Source organism: Carcharodon carcharias, chromosome 15 (assembly GCF_017639515.1).
Source record: "Carcharodon carcharias isolate sCarCar2 chromosome 15, sCarCar2.pri, whole genome shotgun sequence".
NCBI lineage: Eukaryota > Metazoa > Chordata > Chondrichthyes > Lamniformes > Lamnidae > Carcharodon > Carcharodon carcharias.
The window spans coordinates 56,316,282-56,343,425 of NC_054481.1; the positions used below are offsets into that span (position 1 = coordinate 56,316,282).

At 41.8% G+C, this 27,144-nt stretch overlaps 1 protein-coding gene across 2 annotated transcripts in view; it reads right to left on the reverse strand.

Moving 5' to 3' along the window:
- Positions 1-27,144, reverse strand: part of mad1l1 (mitotic arrest deficient 1 like 1) — a 996,118-nt gene that overhangs the window by 772,066 nt on the left and 196,908 nt on the right. For both annotated transcript variants that reach the window (XM_041206006.1, XM_041206007.1), the window contains exon 11: positions 1,452-1,596. In XM_041206006.1, coding sequence (XP_041061940.1) covers positions 1,452-1,596 — 145 coding nt within the window. The remainder of the gene's footprint in view (positions 1-1,451; positions 1,597-27,144) is intronic.

Consider the following 27,144-nt stretch of genomic DNA (forward strand, 5'->3'; position numbering starts at 1 on the left):
AGGTGCACATTCTGCACTAGTTCTGACTAAAGGTCATTTACCTCTTTCTCTCTGCACAGGTGCTGCCTGACATGCTGAGTATTTCCAGCACGTCCTGTTTCTATTGCAGCAAAAATAAACCCCCACCGCACCATTCATCTTCAACAAGAAACCAGCAGCAGCTGCCTGATATCTGGTTTGGCACAACATCAAACATGACTTTCAAAATAAAAAGTTAAGACAGGAAGAAAACACAAACAACATGCTAAAAATCCATGTCAAAGCAATAAATTGACAACTCAAAAAAAAGGTAATGAATAAAAATAAGCATTAACTATTGCCAAGCAGCTGAGCCAAGTGATAAAACGTTTTTTTTGCCTTTACATGTAAGAAGCAGAGCTAGAGAGACAGATTTAGCCCCAAGTCCTGGTCAACAGGTAGGGGGTGAAGGGACTGGTGCCAAGCTAAGGAGTTAGGTTTAACTAACACCAACCTTGCGTTCACCTCTGGTGGCACACACTCCAAGCTAGCCTTGGTGGAATTCATACAAAAGTAGGGGTTGCCTTTCAGTCTGGATTTTCCTCCTTTCCTGGACCGGTGAGTGGATAGGTTTTTGGGGAGGGAAGAAGATGAGCGGGGAGGGCAAGAGGCTGCATGCAGCCTCTGCCTGTGTGTAAGGCAAAATACTGCGGATGCTGGAAATCTGAAACAAAAACAAAAAATGCTAGAAATACTCAGCAGGTCTAACAGCATCTGTGGAGAGAAAGACAGAGTTAATGTTTCGAGTCGTATGACTCTTCTTTGGAGCTCTGAAGAGTCATAAGGACTCAAAACATTAACTCTGTCTTTCTCTCCACAGATGCTGTCAGACCTGCTGAGTTTTTCCAGCATTTTTTGTTTTTGTCTCTGTCTGTGTGTCCAGCTCACTCCCAATCTCAGGGTTCTTATACTCGTTCACTCTCACTCTCATTTGTTTCCCCCCCAAGGGGTTTGGAGGTTTTAATGCTGAGCAAGAGTTCAGGACAGCTGTGAAAGTGGTGAGGCATGCTTCCTCTCTGCCATATTGAACACTCTAGCTGCCCTGGGCCTTACTGTTGCTGCAACCACGACTGCTCCTCCTGGCTTCGTCCACCATTTTGATGTGAGGGCAATTCCTGTAGTCCTTTAGTGGGCCGGTGCCTGTGCGGGAGGGAGAGAGTGCAGCCAAGAGCTGAGCACACCAACCAGGATGCATCCTGGCTGTCAAAACAACTGACTGCACAGACTCAGGCTCTTGATCCAATAATCCATTATACTATAAAAGTTTGTCCCACCATGCACTTGTTGCAACCATATCAAGGTGTATGGTGGCCACTTGAGAGGGGACAGTGCTGCCGGTAAAGGTAAAGCCCCACACCAGTAACATCAGGCAAAATGGCAAACTGAATGTTTGTCAATTTTGTATGCAGAGGCATATAATACAATATACATACCTTGATAAGTAGAATACTGCGTTTCTCCATGCGTCGGGCATTTGCTTCCTGTTGCTCCCGTTTCTTCTGTTCAGAGAGAAGCTGGGTCCGCAAGTTCAAAACATCATCCTGAAGCTGCTGTCGAGTTTTTTCCAACATTCGAGCACTTCAACAGATAACAAGCAGCAGGATTAGAAATGCACAAAAGGTGAGAGAAAAAGCAAGTGGGTGGCTTTCTTAGATTCCCATGAGATATTACGTTATTTCCTCCAATGAAGTGAAAGGCTAGCAAGAGTTGGCAGAGGGAGTTTCAGATTATCGAAACTCTGGAACTTTGTCAAGACTTGAATCCTTTTGTAAGCTGAAAACTTCACTCAATGATTCATCAGCCAGTATCAGACCTCAATGTAATAATGTACTATTCTAAGGAATAGTAAGAGAGACATCGTAATAACTTTTTCCCCACATGGCGCGTGTCTAGTTTCAACCAAGTTTTCAAGTCCAAAGGCATGGGGAAATAAATAAAAGAAAGAAACAAATCAATTGGTTTCTGTAGTATAATTTCTTTGCAGTCTGTTACCAAACAGGATTGCTAGAGGCCTCAACCTGTCCAAATTCCCTTTCGGATTGAGGTAATATTTGTGCAATTGAATTCAAAATAAAGCTTATTTTGCTTTTTTATCAGTTCCAAAAATTAATTAGTCATGTTTTAAGTCATTATTTCAGCCATCAAATATAACTAAGATTTGTCATTATCCTCAGAGGAAACTGTTTAGGAATACAGATCTCTAAGGTACTTGCACCTTTATAATCAATTAGTTTGCCTTCCTGCCCCCAACGCGTTCAAGGTTCTATTCTGAAATACAACTATAGTTTCTCAGTTAGAGGAGACAGCTGAATCCTCAAGGAACAGTGACACCAATTTAAAACATAAACCCTACAATCTAAAAAAGTTCCAATCTCTAACCCAAGAGAATTGGAGGGTAGTAAGCCCATAGGTAAACAGGCAACGTAATGTTTTCTCCAATATATAATATGCACATATTATTTGGATTAAGAAATTCAGGCAATGAATGGTGAAGTGTTGAAGACATAATTGCTCAGGCCCATTAAAACATCGAACCATGGAGCATTTGTGATTCCAAGTCAAGACACTGGAACGTGAATTTGGACCGGTCAGTACAGATATGGGGCTGGAATTTCCGAGGAGTGCAATCACAGTCAGATTGCCACTCCGTTCCTATTTACTTACACTGGGATGCAGCTGTACCTTTCTCGCCCGACCTTCCAGCTCGGGCTGAGTGAGAAAAGTGTAGTGCAGCAGGTTCCCAGGGCCTTTAGTCGAATGCAGCAGAGTCGGGGGATAGAGGCCACACCCTCTTTTTCACAGTGCTAGCTGTTGTAAAGCAGGTAAGTTTAAAGGTCCAGTGTGTAAGTTAAGTGGGTAGGATGGAGGGGTGGCTGGCGGGGGCGGGGGGGTGTCTCCCGCGGGGTTCAGGGGGTCAGTACTATAGTTACCCAGGAGTTAGAAGTAGTTTTAATTCTTCTAATTTTTTCTGGGTAACTATTCTGGTTGTATAGTTGGAACCATCCAAAGTCTCCAAATCAAAATCGGAGTTTCGATTGGTTCCCAGTGCAAGGTAGTTGCCCATCGGAAGTTTGAATTTCCTGTGACATAATTCCCACTTCTTCCCCTTGCTTTGGAAAAAGGATGTATATTCCAGGTCTGGGTTCTGGAGATGGTTAATGTTTCATCCATTAATAACCTTTAACAGGTTTCTGGGTCCCTTTATCCTCACAGACCTATCATCCCTGTTTTCCAGAGATTTGCCTTAGAAATGTAAAGGGCATTTATGCATTTCCCTGGAATTTGATTCTGCAGTCACAAGAGGCATTAACACCTCTTTAGCGATAACAAGGCTCTTACTGTTTCTGAAGGATAGAAATTCCTTTTGTGAGAGCCATAGCTAGTCAGGCTTCAATCAGTGTAAAGCCTTTAGTCCATTTAAAAAAAAAGTTTATAAAGGAACCAGATGGTATAGATATATATTCCTTCAGGTCTTCTGGGCATATATTCCTTCAGGTCTTCTGGGCATGACAAAAATCTACAGAGATAAGCACATAGCTGTCTCTCAAAATTTAAAACTGGACAAGATCTTGAAATGGCTGAATCTACATCTGCCTGTGACCCCTGAACCAAAGGAGCTACCTGGCAGTATCAGAGAAGCTTCCATATCATTAACTCTGAACAGCCACAAACAACACATTATGGGCTACACAGACCAAATTCAAAGAGAGCTATACAAAGGCCAGCTGCATTTCATAATCCAGGCTGGCCAACCGAAGTCTACTCATCTGCTAGGGCAAAGGATCCCACAACTTTCGTTTCAATTTTTAACGGCTGAGACATGTAACAATCTTGGGAACCCAGACAAGGGACTGTCAAATACAATGTTTGTGGAACCCGTAATATTGCCCGGTGGAACTGCAAAATCAGTACGCTGTTTATCACCCTACAAGCAGCCTCAGAGGAATGGAGCTCTGTCCAGGTTGTACACTTGGTCCGATCTACTCTGCTTCTACTGGAAAGCCTGTACCATCATTTACAAGACTGAGTCATCTCTGCATGCCTATCACATTGTGTGAAGTCAACACCACCAGAAAAATGCATTAACTGACATCAGTTTTCAGCCCACAGGCCTCTGTGAAGTAATATCTCTTTGGACTTGGCTTCTGGGCTCTTGGACTCTGTACCGTAAATCTCTCTTTTCTCTATCCCTCTTTTACTGTATGAATGCAAAGGAGGCAATGTTGCCACCCTCCTCCCGCGTTTTGAGTATGTGCAAAAACTAACTCTTTGAGTTCATCTTATCTCGAGTTTGCTGTGGGGTTATTAATAGAAATTGGATCACACCAAAACTGAGGGGTTGGGAAAAACGCCACTGCTTACAAAGGGGAAGCAAATCAAAAACACCATCTGTCCATAAACAAAGGAGAGAGGAGAAATTAGTGCTACTTAAATTAACACCCCTCCTGTCGTAAAAGCTCTCATCTAGCAACGTCTGCAGACACAAACAGTTGAATGTTGCATTCCAGCAGTCCAGAGTTATGGTCTCACCATCCATGGCTTTCCCCACCTTCCCTTTCTCCCCCTAAACAGGATTGATACAATAATAGCACAAAGATAGTATGTACACTTTACAGGGCAGCAAAAATCCACCGTTTCAAAAAAAGAACGCAACAATGAAGACTGCTACCAATGCAGGGAGGACAAGACCAAGTCTTCCATACATGCTGAATTTTGCCCTTGACGGGCGGGCGGGCCCAACCGACTCGGCGGCGGGTGGGCAGCCAATCACCACCGCCGAAACAGGCCCTGCTGCCATTTTGCACGGGCGGGCCAATTAAGGCCTGCCTAGCGTGACGTCCATCGGGAAGCGCTATGCGCCTCCTATGCAGGCGGTGGGGGGGGGATTCCCCAAATGCAAGTGCTCGCTGAGTGCACATCTCCCTGAGACTATGTGCTGCCTCAGGGAGATCGCTGAAAGCTTCTGAAACTCTAAAAATAGAAAAATTTAAAAATCATTAACATGTCCCCCTCATGTGACGATGTCACATGAGATGGGACATGTTAATAAATTTCACAAAAACTTTAATAAACTTTTTTAAAACCGACATGAAACCTCATTCCACTGGTGGATGATGTTTCATGTTTCTTCAGAAGCCCGCCAGGGCTCCTGACCTGCCCACCAACCTTAAGGTTGGGCGGGCAGGTACTTTAATTGTTTTAATTATACCGACAATGGCCTCAATTGGCCAATGACAGGACAGTGGGTGGACAGCTGATCGCGCTGTGCCCTCATCTTCCTGAAGATTTAAATGGGGCGGGATGACGTTGGGGATTCTACCCGACATCATCCCGCGTCAGCAAGCGGGCCCTGCCTCCTTCTCGTCGATGGAAAAATTCAGCCCATGAATTTGACAATGCAGAAATATTAATTTTTCTAGTCCTACTTCTCCCGCTCTGTTCTGCTGATCTCTCTGATTATAAATTTGTACAAGCTGCAGAGCTGTGTGAATTGCATTTAGCACTTAGAATTACACTGTATTCTTTGCAGTGAATAGAATGCAGTTATGGGATCAAGTGACTGCTATGACCAACGCTCAAATCTAACCAAATCTAAACATCTGACATGTTTTATCAATTCCAAGAATAGAAAATTAAGAAATTCCTATCAAGCAATTCCCCTGCTACAACCAGGGCAGCAGTGTGCAATGTAGGGAATTTTCAGCTTAAAAAGAACTGTCAACCATAAATGTTTAGTCAACAAAATCTCCAGGGCACACAAACGTAAAACTACTTGGAACTCAAGATAACAGTGGTCAGTAAAAACCAACTTTGCAGTTGTTCTTTAGCTTACACCAACACAGAATGCCAAGGCGGCCCTGCTAATATTGCTTCTGAATACAGCATCCCCAATCCTAATACCCTCTTCACTCATCAGGTTTCTTAGTACTGTTATGACACAGCAGTTGGTAAAGGCGGAGTTATTGAAAATCCCAAAGGGAAACTTTAAGAAACTGTGGTAAGCTATATTTTCAATTGGTATGTTTGAGGACTCTGAATTCAGAAATGAAACCACCAGGCCTCCAAGTTTTTTTTATATAAACTAAATTAAACATTTATTAATTTTACAAGGTATTAAACATGTCTACAAATTACTACCATAATAACTATTAAACAAATCCCCACATTAATCACCCCCAGGCAACAATAACCCATAGACTTAAACAGACACCAGGCAAAGCACATTTTAACTTACGAATCCATAATGAGGTTCCTTTCAATTTGTTCCTTCGCAGGCATAGTGGTAGGGCTTACAGGTGGCTTAGAACTCACCTGCCTCTGACTCCTGCACACAAAACTCTTCTGTATACACCTAGCCTTCCCAATGAATGTAAATTCTCATTGTATCTCCAGGCCCTTTGAACTCCACTTCTTCTAACAATAAAACCCCTTTCAAAGTACCAACTTTATTAGTAATATAAACATGTTGCTTGGTGTCTCCTAGCTAGGTACAAGATTTCACCCTAGTCTTTGAACAGTTTATTCAACAAAATGTCAATGTACTCAGTACATTTTAAATTGCTGTTCGCCCAATTAACATCTCAAAACTACTATACATCAAAGCACTAAAACCATCTGGCTTTAATCCAATTAAGCCACACATAGATGGACTGGGCATTATGTCCAAATAGCCGTAAAACTACTTCCTGTTCCAGATCCTTTTCTCTCAACTCTCAAATAGCCAATGTCATCGGCAAGGGCAAAGAAAACATTCAAAGACACTCTGCAGTTCTCCTTGAAGCTGGACAACGTTGCCCTTAATGACTGAACAGAGCTTGCCACCAATTATTAAGAATGGTGACAACTTGTCCATCAAGCAACATCATGCTTCAAGTCCCAACGTCTTCATGACAAAGCAGAGTGGCAGAAAGAAGAAAACGAATGAAATACTACACTCAGAATTCCATCAGCTCATGGGATGTACTGCCTCATGTGCCCAAAGATATGCAGGTCAACAATCTACCTGTTCAATCACAAGACGACCCATGGCAGAAGCTCATGACCCTAAGGTAACGTCATCCTCGAATCAAGGGACAGGAACAACGAATAGCATCTTTTCAACAACAAGCTGCAGCTCCAAGAACAGCCCTTTGCATGCCACCAAATAGAACAATGCAATAAGTAAAAAACGAGGAAATAGAATAGCATTTCCTGGATCTAATGCATCATATTGCTGAGACTAATAGGCTATGTGTGGCCTGTGTATCATGGTTAGGGCACCCTGTACAATGTTTCCTAGTGGTACTGCACACAGTAGGTACAGGATGCCCCGTTTAATAACAAGCGAACAACATGCTGTTACAGGTTACAGCAGAGTTGCTCGAGGGTTTAAATAGATTGTGTCATATCTGTGGAGCGCTGGCACCAAAGAATTGATGCACATTATGAAAAGGAATTGGAAGTTCTGAAGAAGCAAAAACAAAATAAATGAATAATGTAGAGTGGGAAGAATGAAGAGAATGGAAAAGAAATGAGAAAACAAATATGGGCAAAAATATATATTTTTTAAATTAACCAGTAAGTGTGGGTTGGATGAGGGCATAAATAATGGAGTAAAGAAAAGACTAGGGTAGAAATAAATGAGTATGAACTAGCCCCACTGAAAATTAAATATGAGACCAAATGGAAAATAAGCAAATAGATTACAAAGTACAAAAGTGGAAAATAAATCAGTGAATGAGAAGGAACAAAGCCAGCTAAAAACAAAATAAAGAACTTAGTGAGAAGGATGGGCTGTGGCTTCAAAGAAATAAATGAAAGAGCAGCAAGAGCCAAGATGGAAATAATCCATTTAAACTAAATGAAATGGTAGCCATGGACGGAATAGGTCTGGATAATGTATGATAGCACAGGAGGAGAAAAGAACAGATTCAGCATGTCAAGGAGTACCACGTCATTCAGGCAGCAGGAGAAGGTACCAGGGAGTTAGGTTAAAGGGGCAAAATCTAAAATCAGATCTACTTAAAAAAAATGTTATAAAATGGTGTAACTGGAGGCAATGGTAAATAGGCCATGTTATCAGAATTACAGAGATACAGCAAACCCTGTGCAACAGATACAGTAATAGCTTACAAGGATGCAGGGTAAGGTGGTCGGCACCTAAGAGTCTTTTGGAGAAATCTGAGTTAATTAAAGACAGCCAACATGATGTCAGGAAGAAATAATAGTTACTGGAATTAATTGGATTAAAGGCAGCTGCTCTGTAGGCTTTGATGTAAACATGGGGGAAGTTTAGAATGTAAGGTAGAAAAGGACATTTGCATTTTTAATTAAGCCAGGCTAGATTGTTTTCAAAAGAGGGAATGAAATATTACACCTAGCCAGGTGGAGTTCAGAAACAATGTGTTAACTTAATGTGTTGATTTATCCCAAAGATTAGTGGTAAAATTTAGGACGATAAGAGATTTTTATTATCAGGAAGGTAAAGTCCAAAGGCATAGTGAAACAATGGGCATTTGCATTCAAAGGGGAAAATATGTATAAAGGAGTGAAGGCTATGTGTAAGGGTAGGCGTTTTAGGACCTAACAAGAGTGAAAAGCCTTCAGCATTTATGCCTCATGCTGCTGTCTTCAAAGAACTGAAGTTAAGAAAACTCACCCTATATTTGACTGATTCAGGGTATGGTATGTCACCTTACCTGGGTCTTTTAAAATCTGTATGTCTTACTGTTGCCTTAACGAAAGTGTAACTGGAAGTTGGATTAATTAGGGGATTTAGAAGTTATCATAGCAGTAATTTGTAGATCTATGTATGTATTTAAGATCATTTCTTCTATTAATAAAAGGTGTAATTTAGTTTCATAAGACACTTCGAAGACTTGGTGGTCTTATTACTACAGAATTCAAGGCATGCATCTCAAAATTTATACAAATTACAAAACAAGTGGTGGCAGTTGTTTCAAGTTTCCCTTCAGGATTTGAACAACTCAGCATTTACCATCGGCTGTGCCATAACAGCACTTTGTACAAGGCAGATTGTACTTGACTAATCTAATTGAAATTTTTGATGAAGAGAGAAGATTAATGAAGTGAATGCAGTGGATGTTCTCCACAAGCATTAGACAAGGTACCACATAAAAGGCTAGCTGATTGTAGTTCATGAAATAGGAGGATCAGTATAAACCTGGAGAAAACATTTGGCTTAAGGACTGAAAACAGCAAGTCATGGAAAATGGTTCTTTTTGAGACTGGAGGGAACAACTTGGACATTGGAATGCACAGTAAAATTTCATAATTTGCCGATGATACCATAAACTTGGAGAAGTGGCAAAAAGTGAGGATGCTACCAATCCACTGCAAAAGGACATAATATAGGATAACAGAATGGGCAGAAAAGTGGCAAATTAAACTTAATACAGAGAAGGGTGAGGTGATGTATTTTGGAAAAAGGGTTGGAAAATGACAATTAAACTTAATTACACAATTCTATAGGGTCTGCAGAGACAGAGAGACCGAGGGATGCAGGTGCATTCATCTTAGGCGGTGGCTGGACATTGAGAGAGTGGTTAGCAAGCATTTGGATTGTGGGCTTCATAAAGAGAGGCACTGAATACAAATTCAGGGAAGACATACAGAATCTGCATAAAGCTCTAGTTAGGCCACAACAGAGTACTGCGCCCAATTCTGATCACCACACTTTAGGAAGGCTGTGATGGTCCTTGAGAGGATGCAGAGGAGATTTATGATAGTTCCAGGGATGGAGGATTTTAGCAATATGGTTAGGTTGGAGAAGATGGGGTTGTTGCCCTTGCAGTAAAGAATATTAAGGGGAGATTTGATAGTGGTGTACAGGATTATGGCAGGTTTGGATATAGGAGACATGGAAAAACAGTTTCCATTAATTTAATAAAAGAGAAAGCATATTACCTAAATGATGAGATATTGCACAGCTCTGAGGTGTAGAGAGACCTGGGTGTCCTCGAGCATGAATCACAAAAGGCTAGTATGCAAGTACAGCAAATAACTAGGAAAGCTAATGGATGTTATCATTTATTGCGTGGCAAACTGAATACAAAAATAGGGAGATTATGCTTCAGCCTCGGAGGTAGAGAGAAAACAGGGAATTATAGACCAGTCCAGTGACGTCGGTAGTGTGGAAAATTCAAGAGTCGATTATAAAAGATTTCACAGCTGAGCACTTGGAAAACAGTGGAGAATCAGACAGAATCAGCATGGATTTACGAAAGGGAAATCATGTTTGACAAATCTACTGGAATTTTTCGAGGATGTAACTAGTAAAGTTGATGAGGGGGAGCCAGTGGATGTGGTTTATTTGGACTTTCAAAAGGCTTTCGACAAAGTCCCACATATGAGATTAGCATGCAAAATTAAAAGCGCATGGGATTGGTGATAGTGTATTGATATGATAGAAAACTGGCTGACAGACAGGAAAGAAAGAGTAGGAATAAACGGGTCTTTTTCCAAGTGGCAGACAGTGACTAGTGGGGTACCGCAGGGGTTGGTGCTGGGACCCCAGCTATTCACAATATATATTAATGATTTAGATGAGGGAACTAAATGTAATATCTCCAAATTTGCAGACACAAAGCTGGGTGGGAGGGTGAGCTGTGAAGAGGATGCAGAAATGCTTCAGTGTAATTTGGACAAGCTGAGTGAGTGGGCAAATGCATGGCAGATGCAGTATAATGTGGATAAATGTGAGGTTATCCACATTTGTAGCAAAACCAAGAAGGCAGATTATTATCTGAATGGCTATAAGTTGAGAGAGGGGAACGTGCAATAAGACCTGGGTGCCCTAGTACACCAGTTGCTGAAGGTGAGCATGCAGGTACAGCAGGCAGTAAAGAAGGCAAATGGTATGTTAGCCTTCATAGCCAGAGGATACGAGCACAGGAGCACGGATGTCTTGCTGCAATTATACAGGGCCTTGGTGAGAACACACCTGGAATATTGTATGCAGTTTTGATCTCCTTATCTGAGGAAAGATGTTCTTGCAATAGAGGGAGTACAGCAAAGGTTTACCAGGCTGATTCCTGGGATGGCGGGATTGACATATGAGGAGAGATTGAGTTGGTTAGGATTATATTAGCTGAAGTTCAGAAGAATGAGGGGGGATCTCATAGAAACCTATAAAATTCTAACGGGAGTAGACAGGGTAGATGCAGGAAGGATATTCCCGATGGTGGGGGAGTCCAGAACCAGGGGTCACAGTCTAGGGATACGGGGTAGACCATTTAGGACTGAGATGAGGAGAAATTTCTTCACCCAGAGTGGTGAGCCTGTAGAATTCGCTACCACAGAAAGTAGTTGAGGCCAAAACATTGTATGTTTTCAAGAAGGAGTTAGATATAGCTCTTGGGGCGAAAGGTATCAAAGGATATGGGGAGAAGGCGGGATCAGGCTATCGAGTTGGATGATCAGCCATGATCACAATGAATGGCAGAGCAGGCTCGAAGGGCCGAATGGCCTACTCCTGCCCCTATTTTTTATGTTTCTATGTTTCAATGACTGAATAGGCAGAAAGGGGATGGGTGACCACCACGCAGAGTAGAAGGAGGCAGGTAGTACAGGAGTCCCCTGTTGCCGTCAGTGTCCCCTTCTCTAACAGGTATACTGTTTTGGATACTGTTGGGGGAGATGGCTTCTCAGTGGAAAGCAGCAGGTGCCATGTCCATGGCACAACGGGTGGCTCTGCTGCACAAGAGGGAAGTAAGAAGAGTGGCAGGGTTATAGTGAAAGGGGATTCAATATTATGGGGAAAACAAAGGTGTTTCTGCGGCCGCAAAAGAGACTCCATGATAGTATGTTGCCTCCCTGGTGCCACGGTCAAGGATGTCTTGGAGAGGCTGCAGGGCCTTCTGAAGGGGGAGGGTGACCAGCCAGTGGTGGTGGTACATACTGATACCAACGACATAGGTAAAAAAGGGATGATGTCCTACAAGCTGAATATAGGGAGTTGGGAAGTAAATTAAAAAGTAGAACCTCAAAAGTTAGTAATCTCAGGATTATTACCAGTGCCATGTGCTAGTGAGAGTAGAAGTAACATAAGAACATAAGAACTAGGAGCAGGAGTAGGCAATTCAGGCCCTCGAGCTTGCCCTGCCATTCATTACAATCATGGCTGATCTCATTTCAGCCTCAACTCCAATTTCCCGCCCTCTCCCCACAACCTTTCAACCCATTACTAATTAAAAATCTGTCTATCTCCTCCTTAAGTTTATTCAACATCCCGGCATCCAATGCATTCTGAGGTAGTGAATTCCACAGATTCACAACCCTTTGGGAAAAGTAATTCCTCCTCACCTCTGATCTAAATCTACCACCCCTTAGCCTAAAACTATGGCCTCTCGTTCTAGGATGCCCCACAAGGGGAAACATCCGCTCCACGTCTACTTTGTCTATCCTCTTTAGCATCTTATATACCTCAATTAGAACTCCTCTCATCCTTCCAAACTCTAGCGAGTATAGGCCTAAACTGCTCAATCTCTCCTCATAAGACAAGCCTCAATTTAGTGAACCTCCTCTGAACCGCCTCCAGTGCAATTCCATCCTTCCTCAAGTAAGGGGTCCAAAACTGTGCACAATACTCCAGGTGCGATCTCACCAATGCCTTGTACAGTTGCAACAATGCTTCAGTATTTTTATAGTCTATTCCTTTAGCAATAAATGCCAAAATTCCATTTGCCTTCCTTATTAGCTGCTGTATCTTCATACTAGTTTTCAGCGATTCATGCACGAGGACATCCAGATCCCTCTGCACTAAAGCGTTCTGAAGTTTCTCTCAATTTAAATAGTAAGTCGCCTTTTTATTCTCCTGACCAAAATGGATAACCTCACACTTATCCACGGTCAACTCCATCTGCCAAATTTTGGCCCATTCACCTAACCTGTCCATATCCATTTATAAATTTCTTATTTCTTCATTGCAACTTACTACCCCAACTATTTTGGTGCCATCTGCAAATTTAGTTATAGTACCTTCTATCCCTGAATCCAAGTCATTAACATAGATTGTAAATAGTTGGGGCCCAAGGACCGAACCCTGTGGCACCCCACTAGTTACAGCTTGACATCCAGAAAAAGACCCAATTATCCCAACTCTCTGCTTTCTGTTGGTTAGCCAATCCTCTATCCAAACTAATACATTACCCCTAACTCCGTGTGATCTTATCTTGTGTATTAATCTTTTGTGCGGCACCTTATCAAAGGCCTTCTGGAAGTCCAGATATACTACATCTACAGGGTCCCCATTATCCACATTGCTTGTCACATCTTCAAAGAACTCCAGCAAATTAGTCAAACATTATTTAATCTTGATAAAACCATGCTGACTCTGATGGATTGCATTTTGACTTTCCAAATGCCCCATTACTACTCCCTTAATAATGGATTCCAACAGGATATATATGATGAATATGTGGCTGAAGAAGTGGTGTAGAGAGGAGAGATTCAGATTCCTGGGAAACGGGACAGGTTCTGGGGAAGTTGGGGCAGTAGAAACAGGACGGGTTGCATCTGAGCAGGACTGGGACCAACGTCCTCGGGGTGGGTTGGGTTGGCTTTGGCCGGGGTGGGGGGGGGGGGGGGGTTGGGGGCTGTTTGCGAGTGCTGTCGGGGAGGGTTTAAACTAGAATGGTAGGGGGCTGGGAACCTGAGCAGGGAGACAGAAGAGAGGGAAACAAGGATAGAAGCAAAAGTGAAAGGCAGAAAAACAAGAGCGAAAGACAATTGGAATCATAGTGCAAAATAAAACTAAAATGACTAACAAGGTTAAAAAGACAAGTCTAAGGGCATTGTATCTTAATGCACAGAGCATTTGCAATAACGTAGGTGAACTAACAGCGCAAATAGGTATAAACGGTTATGATATAGTTGCAATTATGGAGGCATAGCTTAAGGGTGACCAAGGATGGGAACTGAACATCCAGGGGTATTCAATTTTAGGAAGGACAGACAAATAGGGAAAGGAGGTGGGGTAACGTTGTTAGTAGAGGAGGAAATCAATGCAATATTGAAGAAGGACATTGGCTCAGAAAATCATGATGTGGAATCTGTTTGGGTCAAGATAAGAAACACCAAGAGGCAAAAAACATTGGTGGGGGTTGTCTATGGGCAATACTGTCCAAACAGTGCTGGAGATGTCAGGGAAGGCATTAAACAGGAAGTTAGAGACGCATGCAATAAGGGTAGAACTGTAATGATGGGTGACTTTAATCCACAAATAGATTGGACAAACCAAATTAGCAATAATACTGTGGAGGAGGATTTCCTGGAGTGTGTACATGATGGTTTTTTTAGGCCAATGCTTTGAGGAACCAACTAGAGAGCAGGCTATCCTAGACTGGGTAGTGTGCAATGAGAAAGGATTAATTAACAATTTTCTTGGGGAAGAGCGACCATAAAATGATGGAATAGTTCATTCGGATGGAGAGTGAAGAAGTTGAAACTGAAACTAGGGTCCTGAATCTAAATAAAGGGGGCTACAAGGGTATGAGGCGGGGGAAATTATAATGGGGAACAAAGAATTGGCAGAAGAATTGAACGCATATTTTTGTTGTCTTCACAAAAGAGAACACAAATAATTTCCCAGAAATGTTAGGGAACCAAAGGTCTAGCGAGAGGGAGGAATTGAAGAAAATCAGTATTAGTTAAAAAATGGTGCTAGAGAAATTAATGGAATTAAAGATTGAAAAATCTCCAGGGCCTGATAATCTACATCCCAGAGTGCTAAAGGAAGTGGCCCTTGATATATTGGATGCATTGATGGTCATCTTTCAAAATTCTATAGGCTCTGGAGCAGTTCTGACAGATTGGAGGGTGGCAAATGTAACCCCACTATTTTAAAAAAGGAGGGATAGAAAAAACAGAACTACAAACCAGTTAACCTAACATCAGTAGTGGGGAAAGTGCTGGAGTCTATTATAAAAGGTGAGGTAACAGGACACTTGGAAAGCATTAGTGGGATTAGACAAAGTCAGCATGGGTTTATGAAAGGGAAATAATGCTTAACTAAACTACTGGAGTTTTTTGAGGATGTAACCAGTGGAATAGACAAGGGAGAAACAATGGATATGGTGTATTTGGATTTCAAGAAGGCTGTTGATAAGATCCCACATAAAAGGCTCGTGGGCAAAATTAAAGCACATGGGATTGGGGGTAATATACTGGCATGGATTGAGAATTGGTTGACAGACCAGAAACAGAGAGTGGGAATAAATGGGTCTTTTTCTGGGTGGCAGGCAGTGAATAGTGGCATACTGCAAGGATCAGTGCTTAGGCTCCAACTATTCACGATATACATAAATGACTTGGTATGTTGGCCTTTATTGCAAGAGGATTTGAATTCTGAAATAGGGAAGTCTTACTGCAGTTGTACAGGACCTTGGTGAGACCACACCTGGAGTATTGCGTGCAGTCTTGGTCTCTCTATCTAAAATATAATATACCTGCCTTGGAGGGAGTGCAGCAAAGGTTCACTAGGCTGATACCGGGAATGGCAGGACTGTCGTATGAGGAGAGATTGGTTCGACTGGGCCTCTATTCACTGGAGTTAAGAATGAGAAGGGAATCTGATTGAAGCGTATAAAATTCTAACAGGGCTGGGCAGACTGGATGCAGGGAGGATGTTTCCCCTGGTTGGGGAGTCTAGAACCCAGGGACCACAGACTAAATGGCAAACCATTTAGGACGGAGATGTGGAAAAATTTCTTCAATCAGAGGGTGGTCAAATTCTCTACCACAGAAGGCTGTGGAGGCCAGGTCACTGAGTATATTCAAGAAAGAAACTGATAATTTTTTGGATATTACAGGCATCAAGGGGTATAGAGAGAAAGCGGAAATACGGCATTCATATTGAATGGCAGAGCAGGCTCAAAGGGCCACATGGCCTACTTCTGCTCGTAGTTTATAAGTTTCTATGTAACATTCACATCACAAAAGTGCCAGACAATGACCTTCTACAATAAGAGAGACCATCTCCTCTTGACGTTCAATGGCATTACCATCGCTGAATCCCCCATTATTCACATGCTATCCTGGAAGTTACCGATGACCAGAAACTGAACTGCTCTACAAGAGCAGATCAGAGGCTAGGAATTCTGCAAGTAATTTGCCCAAGCAAAACTGAAGTCAAAAGGAATCAGGGGGAAAACTCTCCTCCTGCTGGCAGTGAAATCCACTAGTCTTACTTTAATAATCAGGATAATCAATAATCAGAAACAAAACATAAGAGCAAATAGAAAATAACCAAATAAACAATAACTCAGATCATTAGAAGCCTGGATCTGGCCTGGCGAACCACAGGCTTTTTTTTTTGAGGACGTGATATCTCAAATTGACAAGGATAGAAAGGAGTTGGGGGTGTAAATAGCAGCAACCAAATGTAATAATCTTACCACCATGCTGGCTAAGATCAGCTTATTCCATTCAGGGTGCAAATCTGGGGCATTTTTGGTCTACATGGTTCAATTCAACAGTAAGCAATATACATCATAACTGATCTATCAAAGGGGAGTTCCTCAATTATTTTAATAGTTTGTTACACGTCAAATATTTAAAATTCACTGCCTTATTTCATCTGAAGATAATGTACTAAAATAAAAAACTTTTCCTACAAAAAGGGTTATTTGTGGTAATATTCAATTAATAAGCATCCTTTCATTTTAATTTATAATCACTTCAAAGTACAAGTGATTAAGTAGGCTTGCAGTTCATTGAAATTCTGAAGAGCACATTCTTGGTCAATATATACATGACTTGCCAAACAAGTTATGCATCTATTTCCCATGAACTGTGCATAAACAGGCAATTGACTGACATAGCCTCTTATCAGTAAAGATCAATCCTGGTATCAAAGATGAAGTGTACAGATATATGCTCACAGAATGCTATTTAACTAAATTATCTTTTAATAATGTGTCACACTTCACACATCTGAAGATTTCCCCACTTCTTTCTTTCTTCCTCTCAAAATGAAATAGAAATTTGAAGTAAACCACATCACTCCCATTGCAAACTAAGTGGGTACATCACAATGTTAAGGTGTTTATTACTTGATCATTATTGCGCTGAGTTTCACATCAAAAGACCATTAAACAGATGTGCATTATATACAGTCGTAAATACATTTATCAGATCTCAATCTTGTGCAATTATTTAAATAACAGGAGAAAAACAAAAACTTAAGTCATTTATTCCTCCAAGCTACGAAATAGAAATTTTAATTGGAGCCAGATGGGCATTTTCAACATTACCTGATCATGATAGTCTAAACTATAGGTTATTGTTTCAATGAATCACTTTTCAATTTTAGGCCAAACGGTAAACTGGGAATTAATCATATAATTTTTTTAATGTACCATGAAGACTTGGAAAAAGAGTAATAAATCAGCAGCAATAAATTCACTAAAACCCTGTGTGAAAATAAGGAACAGCAGATGATTACACAAAATTCAGAACAGTGAACAGAATTCAATAGGGATCTATATAAAATGCAAATAAGCCTAATGTGCAACCATCAGAAGAGTTGCAATAAAAGCAATTCTCTGCGCCTCAATACTTTGGAATGTTAATTTGATTTTCTTTTATTAGACAATTTTAGATTTGAATAAATAAAAAGAAACAGCAGTCAATTCAACCCACTGTCACAATAATGAAGCTCTGTCATTGTTAAAATTACATTTCAGTCACTCCACAGGCATAATGACTGGGTTCACCTATTCAATTAGCCTCAACCAGGGCAACCAAAGAAAGTGTGTGCCTGTGGGTGAAGGAGGTTGGGGAAGGATTCAGCGAGTCAAAATTCAATATTATGGAAATGCACAGGAATTAATTAATTCAATCCATTAGAATTCTAAGCAAAATGCAATGAATAAAAGGGAAAAGAGCACAAGAGGAGCAACTAGTAGGATCAATTCACTGCTGTAGCTGTGGCACTTGAGAGCTTACACCCCTTTCAGCAGACTCAACAGACCTTTTTCTCAAGCAAAGGAGAAAGTCACAGATAACTGAAGGGAGCATTTAAACTTACAAATGTATTTGATAGGGTAGATGTCGAAAAGACTTTTTGACTGTGAATGCCCAAAACTAGAGCTCGTAAATATAAGATAAATCTAATAAGGAACTCAGAAGCAATCTCTTATAGAGTGGTTAGAATATGGAATACACTGCCATTAGAAGTAGTTGAGGCAACCTCAATCCTATTTCCTATCAAACTCTTGACTACCAAATTCCCACCCTGCCTGCCATATTACTGGTTCTCTCCGCTCAGGTAATGTTCCCCCCAACCCTTAATAAAAACCCTTGATTCCTCCTTCCTTGCAAACTACTACCCGCCTCCAAGCTTCCCATCCTCTCCACAGTCCTTCAATATGTCATCACCTGCTATCAGTGTCCATTTTTTCCCTGAATTCCAGGGTTGAATACCTCCAATCAGGTCTCCGCGCCTGCCAAAGTACCAAAGTGACTCTCATCAACTTGCAAATGACAAATCCGACAAAGGTAAACCATAATGTCCCATCCTTCTTAATCTGTGTGCAGCCTTTGACCTGATTGGCCACACTAGTCTGTTCCAATGCCTCTCCATCACTGTCCAGCTGAGTGGGCTTACACTCACCTAGTTCCATTTTATCTAATTGTAGCCAGAGAATCATCTCCAATGGCTTCTCTTTCCACTCCTGTACTATTACCTCTGGTGTCTTCCAAGAATTTATTCCTGGCCCCCTCCTATTTTTCATCCACATGATGCCCCTCTATGTCATCATCCAAAACGCGTCAGTTTCCATGTGTACGCAACAACACCTAACTCTACCTCACCACCATCTCTCTCAACCTATCACACGTTCTAATTTGGCTGACTTTCTGCCAACTCAATATTGGAAAGACTGAAGTCATTGGCTTGAGTCTCTGCCATAAAATCCATTCCACAACCACCGACTCCGTTCCCTCCTTGGCAACTGTTTGACACTGAAGCAAACCTCTCACAACCATCATGTCATCTCTGACCCAAAGATCAGCTTCCAACCACATATCCGCACCATCGCTAAGACCGTTTATTTTCACCCCCATAACATTGCCCAACTCTGCTCCACCTCACCTCAGCCCTCAGAAACTCTCATTCAAGCCTTTGTTACCTCTTGATTTGACTATTCCAACACACTCCTGGCCGGACTCCCACTTTCTTCCCTCTGTAAATTTAAGGTCATCCAAAACTCTGCTGTCTACTTCCTAACTTGCAAGAAGTTCCGTTCACCAATCAGCCATGTGCTGACTTACATTGGCTCCTGGTTAGCCACAGGCTCTATTTTAAAATTCTTACCCTTGCTACAAATCGCTCCACAACCTCAATCCTCCCAATCTCTAATCTCCTCCAGCGCCACAACCCTTTGAGATATCTGTCTGTTTTGTTTTGTTTTTCCCTTTTAGGGAATTGTGAGGAAGTGTAGAAGGATTAGCAGGCAGATTATCAACCTGTTGAATGCTCCGTCCACGGCCAGCAAGTCTTGGAGTGGGACTTGAACCCAAAGCTTCTAGCTCAGAGGCAGGAGCAGTACCTACTGAGCAACCCTCTCTAAACCTCTCTATTCTTCCCTTAAGATACTACTTAAAACCTACCCCTTTTTTGGTCATCAGTCTTTATATCTCCTGATGTGGCTACAGTGGATGTGAAATTTTCTTTTATAATTCTCCTTTGAAGCGCCTTGGGACATTTTAGTGCATTTAAGACACTAGACAAATAGCATAGATGGCTTTAAGGAGAAGCTAACTACATGACAGAGAATGGAATAGAAGAATAGGCAGTTAGCGTCAAATGAAGCAGGATGGGAGGAGGCTCATGTGGAATCATAACACCAGCGTAGACCAATCGAGTCAAATGATCTGTTTCTGTCCTGTATATTCTATGTATTCCATATAGTACATGCACTGCTTCTATTCTTCACCGAGCAGGTTGATGACCTATGCCTTCAAACTTCCTCATAATTAAAAATAACACCAGACAAGTTTGTTTGGAACTCATTGGACAGGTCTTTCAAAGAGCTGGCAAAGGCACAATGGGTCGATTGGCTTCCTTCTGTGTTGCATCATTCTATGAAATTAACCCTATTGGCAGGGGGGGGGGGGTCAAAGCTTGAAACATACTTACACAATGCATTCTGAAAATTGGAAACCCTACTATCACAAGGAAGCCATGAAATAGCCTGAACAAAAACAGAATTACCTGGAAAAACTCAGCAGGTCTGGCAGCATCGGCGGAGAAGAGAAGAGTTGACGTTTCGAGTCCTCATGACCCTTCGACAGAACTAGGTGAATCCAAGGAGAGGGGTGAAATATAAGCTGGTTTAAGGTTTGGGGGGGGGGGAGGAGAGTGAAGGGGGAGTTGTGGTTGTAGGGACAAGCAAGCAGTGATAGGAGCAGATAACCAAAAGATGTCACAGACAAAAGAACACAGAGGTGTTGAAGTTGGTGATATTATCTAAGCGAACGTACTAATTAAGAATGGATGGTAGGGCACTCAAGGTATAGCTCTAGTGGGGGTGGGGGGGGGCATAAAAGATTTAAAAATAATGGAAATAGGTGGGAAAAGAAAAATCTATATAAATTATTGGAAAAAACAAAAGGAAGGGGGAAGAAACAGAAAGAGGGTGGGGATGGAGGAGGGAGGTCAAGATCTAAAGTTGTTGAATTCAATATTCAGTCCGGAAGGCTGTAAAGTGCCTAGTCGGAAGATAAGGTGCTGTTCCTCCAGTTTGCGTTGGGCTTCACTGGAACAATGCAGCAAGCCAAGGACAGACATGTGGGCAAGAGAGCAGGGTGGAGTGCTAAAATGGCAAGCGACAGGGAGGTTTGGGTCATTCTTGCGGACAGACCGCAGGTGTTCTGCAAAGCGGTCGCCCAGTTTACGTTTGGTCTCTCCAATGTAGAGGAGACCGCATTGGGAGCAACGAATGCAGTAGACTAATTTGGGGGAAATGCAAGTGAAATGCTGCTTCACTTAAAAGGAGTGTTTGGGCCCTTGGATGGTGAGGAGAGAGGAAGTGAAAGGGCAGGTGTTACATCTTTTGTGCGGGCATGGGGAGGTGCCATATGTTGGGGTTGAGGAGTAGGGGGTGATGGAGGAGTGGACCAGGGTGTCCCGGAGGGAACGATCCCTACGGAATGCCGACAGGGAGGGTTGAAGGGAAGATGTGTTTGGTGGTGGCATCATGCCGGAGTTGGCGGAGGACGATCTTTTGAATGCGGAGGCTGGTGGGGTGATAAGTGAGGACAAGGGGGACCCTATCATGTTTCTGGGAGGGAGGAGAAGGCGTGAGAGTGGATGCGCAGGAGATGGGCCGGACACAGTTGAGGGCCCTGTCAACGACCGTGGGTGGAAAACCTCGGTTAAGGAAGAAGGAAGACATGTCAGAGGAACTGTTTTTGAAGGTAGCATCACCAGAACAGATGCGACAGAGGCGAAGGAACTGAGAGAATGGGATGGAATCCTTACAGGAAGCGGGGTGTGAGGAGCTGTAGTCAAGGTAGCTGTGGGAGTCGGTAGGCTTGTAATGGATATTGGTGGACTTTCAGTCTATCACCAGAGATTGAGACAGAGAGTCAAGGAAGGGAAGGGAAGTGTCAGAGATGGACCACGTGCAAATGATGGAGGGGTGGAGATTGGAAGCAAAATTAATAAATTTTTCCAATTCCCGATGAGAGCATGAAGCAGCATCGAAGTAATCATCGATGTACCGGAGAAAGAGTTCTGGTTTGATTTAAGAAGTACTTAAGTGCAGGGTGAGCAGCACATTCTGCTATAGATCATTAGACTGCAAAAGGAATGAAGACAGCATTGTGATGAGATCAGCAGGATAAAAGTGTTGAATTAACAGGAACTTCAATTCAGCCAATAGAAACTTTAAATTTAATAATGGAAATCGAGCAACAGAACCAGACATCATATATTTGTTGTAACATTGTTTTGGGGCCACACACCATGGACTCAACTAGGGAAAACTACATCAGGACCAGATTCTGGCAAGTGATGTGGATACCAACTACAAATTAGGATTGGAACTTCCAAGGACTCATAACCATATTATGTTGAGGTTATTCAGCAATCAGCACCAGTAATGGCTAAGATGAAAATATGCTTATTCTTTTAAAAAGGCAAATTGAATGACTGAAAGAAATTAACCGACAAACACTTATAACATGTCTTAGTTGGGTTGGGGGCGTGTGAAGGAGAGTAGAACACTACAGCATTCATTCTGCAAGTACAGTCAGTGTCACTGTATAATGGTAATTAGTGACAAGAAAAATTATCGCTGGGAAGAGGAACTAGCAGAGGTGTTAAACAAATATTTTTGTCTCAGCTTTCACAGAAGATGACAAATAGAGGGTAACCAAAAGACTAATAAGAGTTAAGAACTTAAGGTAATTGATGTCAGCAAAGAAAAAGTATTGGAAAAACTTAAGGGACTAAAAGCCAACAAATCCCCAAGATCTGATGGCCTACATCCCGGGATTGGAGAGATAGCTGCAGAGATAAAGGGTGTACTGGTTATAATTTTCTAAATTCTAGAACAGTCCTAAAGGATTGGAAATTCTCAACTGTAACAGTGCTATTCAAGAAAGGAGGGAGATGAAAACAGGGAATTGCAGAGCAGTTCACCTGGGCATCTGTCGTTGGGAAAATGCTGAACTTTATTATTAAGGAAGTCTTAACAATGCGCTTGTATAAGACAAGACAAATTCAACAAGGTTTTACAAAAGGAAATCATGTTTGACAAATTTGATAAGAGTTTTTTGAGGATGTAGCTAGCTGGGCAGATAAAGAAGAACCAGTAGATGGGAGTATACTTGCATTTCCAAAAGGCATAAATAAGAAGCCTCACAAAAGATTAATACCAAGTTATGGGATAATATATTAGCGTGGATGGAGGAAATTGGCTAAAGGGCAGGAAGCAGAGAGTAGGGATAAGCAGGGTATTTTCAAGTTGGCAGGCTGTAATTAGTGGAGAGCCACAAGAATCAGTCCTCTACCAGCCTGCTCCCACTGTGCAATACTGCCCCCCCCAAACATCAAGATCCACGGTAAATCACTGGACAAGGGGGATCATTTCTCATAACTTGGGAGCCTCCTCTGAGCAAGGATAGAGATCAAAGTTGAAACTCAACATTGCCTCCAATGTGCCAGCATAGACTTCAGCCATCTGAGGCAAACAATGTTTGATGACAAAGACCTCAAACCGGCACCAAGTTCATGGTCTACAGGGCGGCAGTGCTGCCTGCCTGCTCATATGCATCAGAGGCATGGACGATGTACAGCAGACACCTTAAATCCCTGTAGAGATATCACCAATGATGTCCTCCACAAAATCCTGCAAATTCAACAGTAGGACAGGTGATCCAATATCAGTGTTCTCTCTCAGGCCACCATCCCCAGTATCGAGTCACTGGTTATGGTTAATCAGCTCCATTAGATGGGCCACATCATCTGCGTGCCTGACACAAGACTCCCAAAACAAGCTCTCTACTCTGAGCTTCGTCAAGGCAAGTGGTTATCAGGAGGACAGAGGAAATTTTCAGGAACATCCTCAAAGCCTCCTTGAAAAAAATGCAACATCCCTAGTAATCTGTGGGAATCTCTTGCTTAAGACCACCCAAACTGCAGAAAGAGCGTATCAAGGTCCAAGTTTCCCGCCTCATCAAACACTACCAGCCCCACTTGTGCAGAGTGTGCGGATCAAGCACTGGACTTTTTACTCACCTCAGGCCCACGACTCGAGAGGAAGAAAATCAATGTCTGTCCCAAGTGACTGCCTAAGGAGGAGGAGGAGGAGTGCTGGTGCCTCAGCTATTTACAATCTACATTAATGAGTTAAACAAAGATAGAAAGAGAAATGTGCTTAAATTTGTTGATGATACAAAGCTAGGGAGGAACCTATGCTGCAAGGATGACACAAAGAGGCTGTAAAGAGAAATAGACCAGTTAAATGAGTGGGCAACAAGGTGGCAGATAGAATATAAAGTGGGGAAGTGTGAAGTTATTCACTTTGGTAGTAAGAACAGAAAAGTGGAATACTTTTTAAAAGGTGTGAAACTTGTAAATGTTAATGTTCAGAGGGAATGCAAAGTTAACATGCAGGTGCAGCACACAATTAGGAAAGTAAATGGCATGTTGGCCTTTATTGCAAGGGGATTGGAGTATACAAATAAGGAAGTCTTCCTGCAATTGTACAGGGCTTTGGTGGTGAGACCACATCTGTAGCACTATTCACAGTTTTGGTCTTCATATCTAAGGAAGGACTTACTTGCTTTGGAGGCGGTACACCAAAGGTTCATTAGACTGGTTCCTGACATGAGAGTGCTGTGTCCTCTGATGAGACACTGCATAAATTGAGCCTATACTGAGAGGTTGTGGCAGAGTGGTATTGTCACTGGACTGGACTAGTATTCCAGAGACCCAGGATAATGCTCTGGGGATCGGGGATCAAATCCTTCCATGACAGATGGTGAAATTTGAATTCAATAAAAATCTGGAATTAAAAGTCTAATGATGACCATGAAACCATTGCCAATTGTCATTTAAAAAAAAACCCATCTGGTTCACAAATGTCCTTTGGGGAAGAAAATCTCTAGTCTTTACCTGGTCTGGCCTGCGTGTGACTCCAGACCCATAGCAATATGGTTGACTCTTAAAATGCCTTCTGAACAATGGCAATTAGGCCAGCATTCATTGCCTATGCCTAATGGAAAAAAAAATACTCTGGACTTATTTTTCTGAGAGGTTATCTCATTGAAACATGCAAAGGTACTGAAGGAGATTGACAGGGTAAGTACAGAGGTTGTTTTCCCTGGCTGGCGAATCCAGAACATAGGGACACAGTCTTAGTATAAAGGGTTGATCATTCAGAACTGAGATAAGGGCAAATTCCTTCACTTGGAGGGTTGTGCATCCTTGGAATGGTCGACCCCAGAGGATGGCAAATGCTCCATTGTTGAGAATATTCAAGACTGAGATCAATAGATTTTCGGTCTTTCAGGGTATCGAGAGTTATGGGGAGCAGAGCAGAAAGTGGATTTAATACAGAAGACCAGCCATGATCATACTGAACGATGGAGCAGGCTCGAGGGGCTGAATGATCGGCTTCCTGCTCCTATTTCTTACGTTCATAATTCAGATAAAATTTTAAACTAACTGAAGAGATACAGTTCTATCATAAATGGCTAAATAATCTGCTTTTTTGTGATGTTGATCGGAGGGACAAAATAGTGGCCAAGACACCAGGAATAACTCCCCTACTTTTTTTCATGAGGTGTTTTATGTCCACTTTAGAGAGATGTTTAAAATCTCAACTAAAAGACAGCACCTACAACAGTGCAGCACTCCCTCAGTGCAGCACAAAAGCTTTTGATACAAGTGGGAGTTGAACACACAACCTTCTAACTCAGAAGGCAGAGTGGTACCAACAGAGCCACTGCAAGCATGTAAATTTTATTAGAACTAAATTATATTAGCCTGCTTTACCCTATGCCCCCATCACAAATGCAACTGGTTGATTCCAAATTTAGAGATGAGAGCAGTCATTAGCCTTTTACATCTTATTCGGTCTCCCCCTATTGTGGATTGTGCTCAAAAAAGAAAACTAAATTACTCACAATGAGTTCAGCAATTTTGATAAAACAAGGCTACAGCTTTTTTTTAAAACATAGTTTCAATATGAATTAAGTAAATTTGAGTTAAGAAGATGTCATGAAGCTATTAATGTATATAATATTGGAAAATATTTTCTTTTAAAATAGAGGTTTAGTTTGTGGGTGTGTCTTAATTGGATTAAAGCCATTAAGTCTGGGTGATTTGATGTGTACTAGTTTTGATATGTAAGAGAGATAGCATACTTTTGCATTTTTGAATAGAGCATTCAAGAAGTGGGGTGAAAACTGACACGTATCTAGCAGATGCCAAGCCATATGTTTATATTACTAATAAAATTGGTACTATGAAAGGGGATTTATTGTTAGTTTAATGTAAAACCTCAAGAACTGGTGGTCTGACTTCTGAATTTAGATTTGCATCTCAAACATAACACTTAAAATTATAGATTATGACAGTTGTTTGAAGTTTCCCTCTGGGACTTTTAAATAATTCAGCTTTACCAACTGCATCGGTCATAACAATTGGGGGCTCGTTTGGGGATAAATTATATTTCTAATTCCTTGATTGGTTAGGAATTAGTGAATCTTAAGCTTACAAGTACGAGAGGAACTTTAAATTCAGAAGTTGGTGAGTTATTTCATAAGTGGTGAAGCTGCAAGATGGTTTTGGCAATTGCTAAGACTTTTCTAGGAGTAGAGGAGATAAGTCTGATTGGGTTGGAGAAAATAACCAAGAGTAAGCCAACAGAGTTGGCGGATAAGTTAAAATTGGGGCTACCTGCGGGAGCTAGGAAATCAGATATAGTTAAAAATACAGCACAACATCTACAGTTGGAAGTAAAATCCCTTCAGTAGTGAGAACTCATGTAGAGAAACAGAGGGCTGATTCTGTAGGACAAGCAGCAGAGACAGCTGATGATTATGAGTTGGTTCATAGAGCTAAACCTTTTTTCCGTCACACTTTCAAATTGGAAAAGGATAAAAAGTGGGAAGGTGCAAGGAGGGTAGATAGTCAGAGAAGAGAAGGAGTAGCTGGAAGTTCCCAAGTAGTTTTTTTCTCAGAATAAAAAGGAAGGTACTGAAGGTAGAAGTGATATTCGAAAATTGAGGTGTTTTCATTGTAATGAAGTGGGGCACACAAAGTCAATGTGTTGGGAGGTTGCAGGAAAATTCTGTAGGGATGCAGAAAAGCTCTGGAAGTAAAAGTACAGTGGGTTTGGCAGTTCAGGCACAGGAGAAGCCAGTGTTTTGTGTACAGGTGCAACGGAGAATCAGTGAAAGGTAAAAAAGTGGGATTGTATTCATAGTTTATTGAAGACAATTCTGAGGAGCAGGTTGCAGAAATGTTTAATGGTTTTGTATGTGAAGGGAAAATCTTTCCATGTGTGCAGGGTGGAGTAGGTAAAGATGTTAAAATTTTAAAGAGACACAGGGGCTGGTCAATCCTTAATGTTGTGGGATAGTGATATTTGTTGTTCAAAGGGAGTGCGG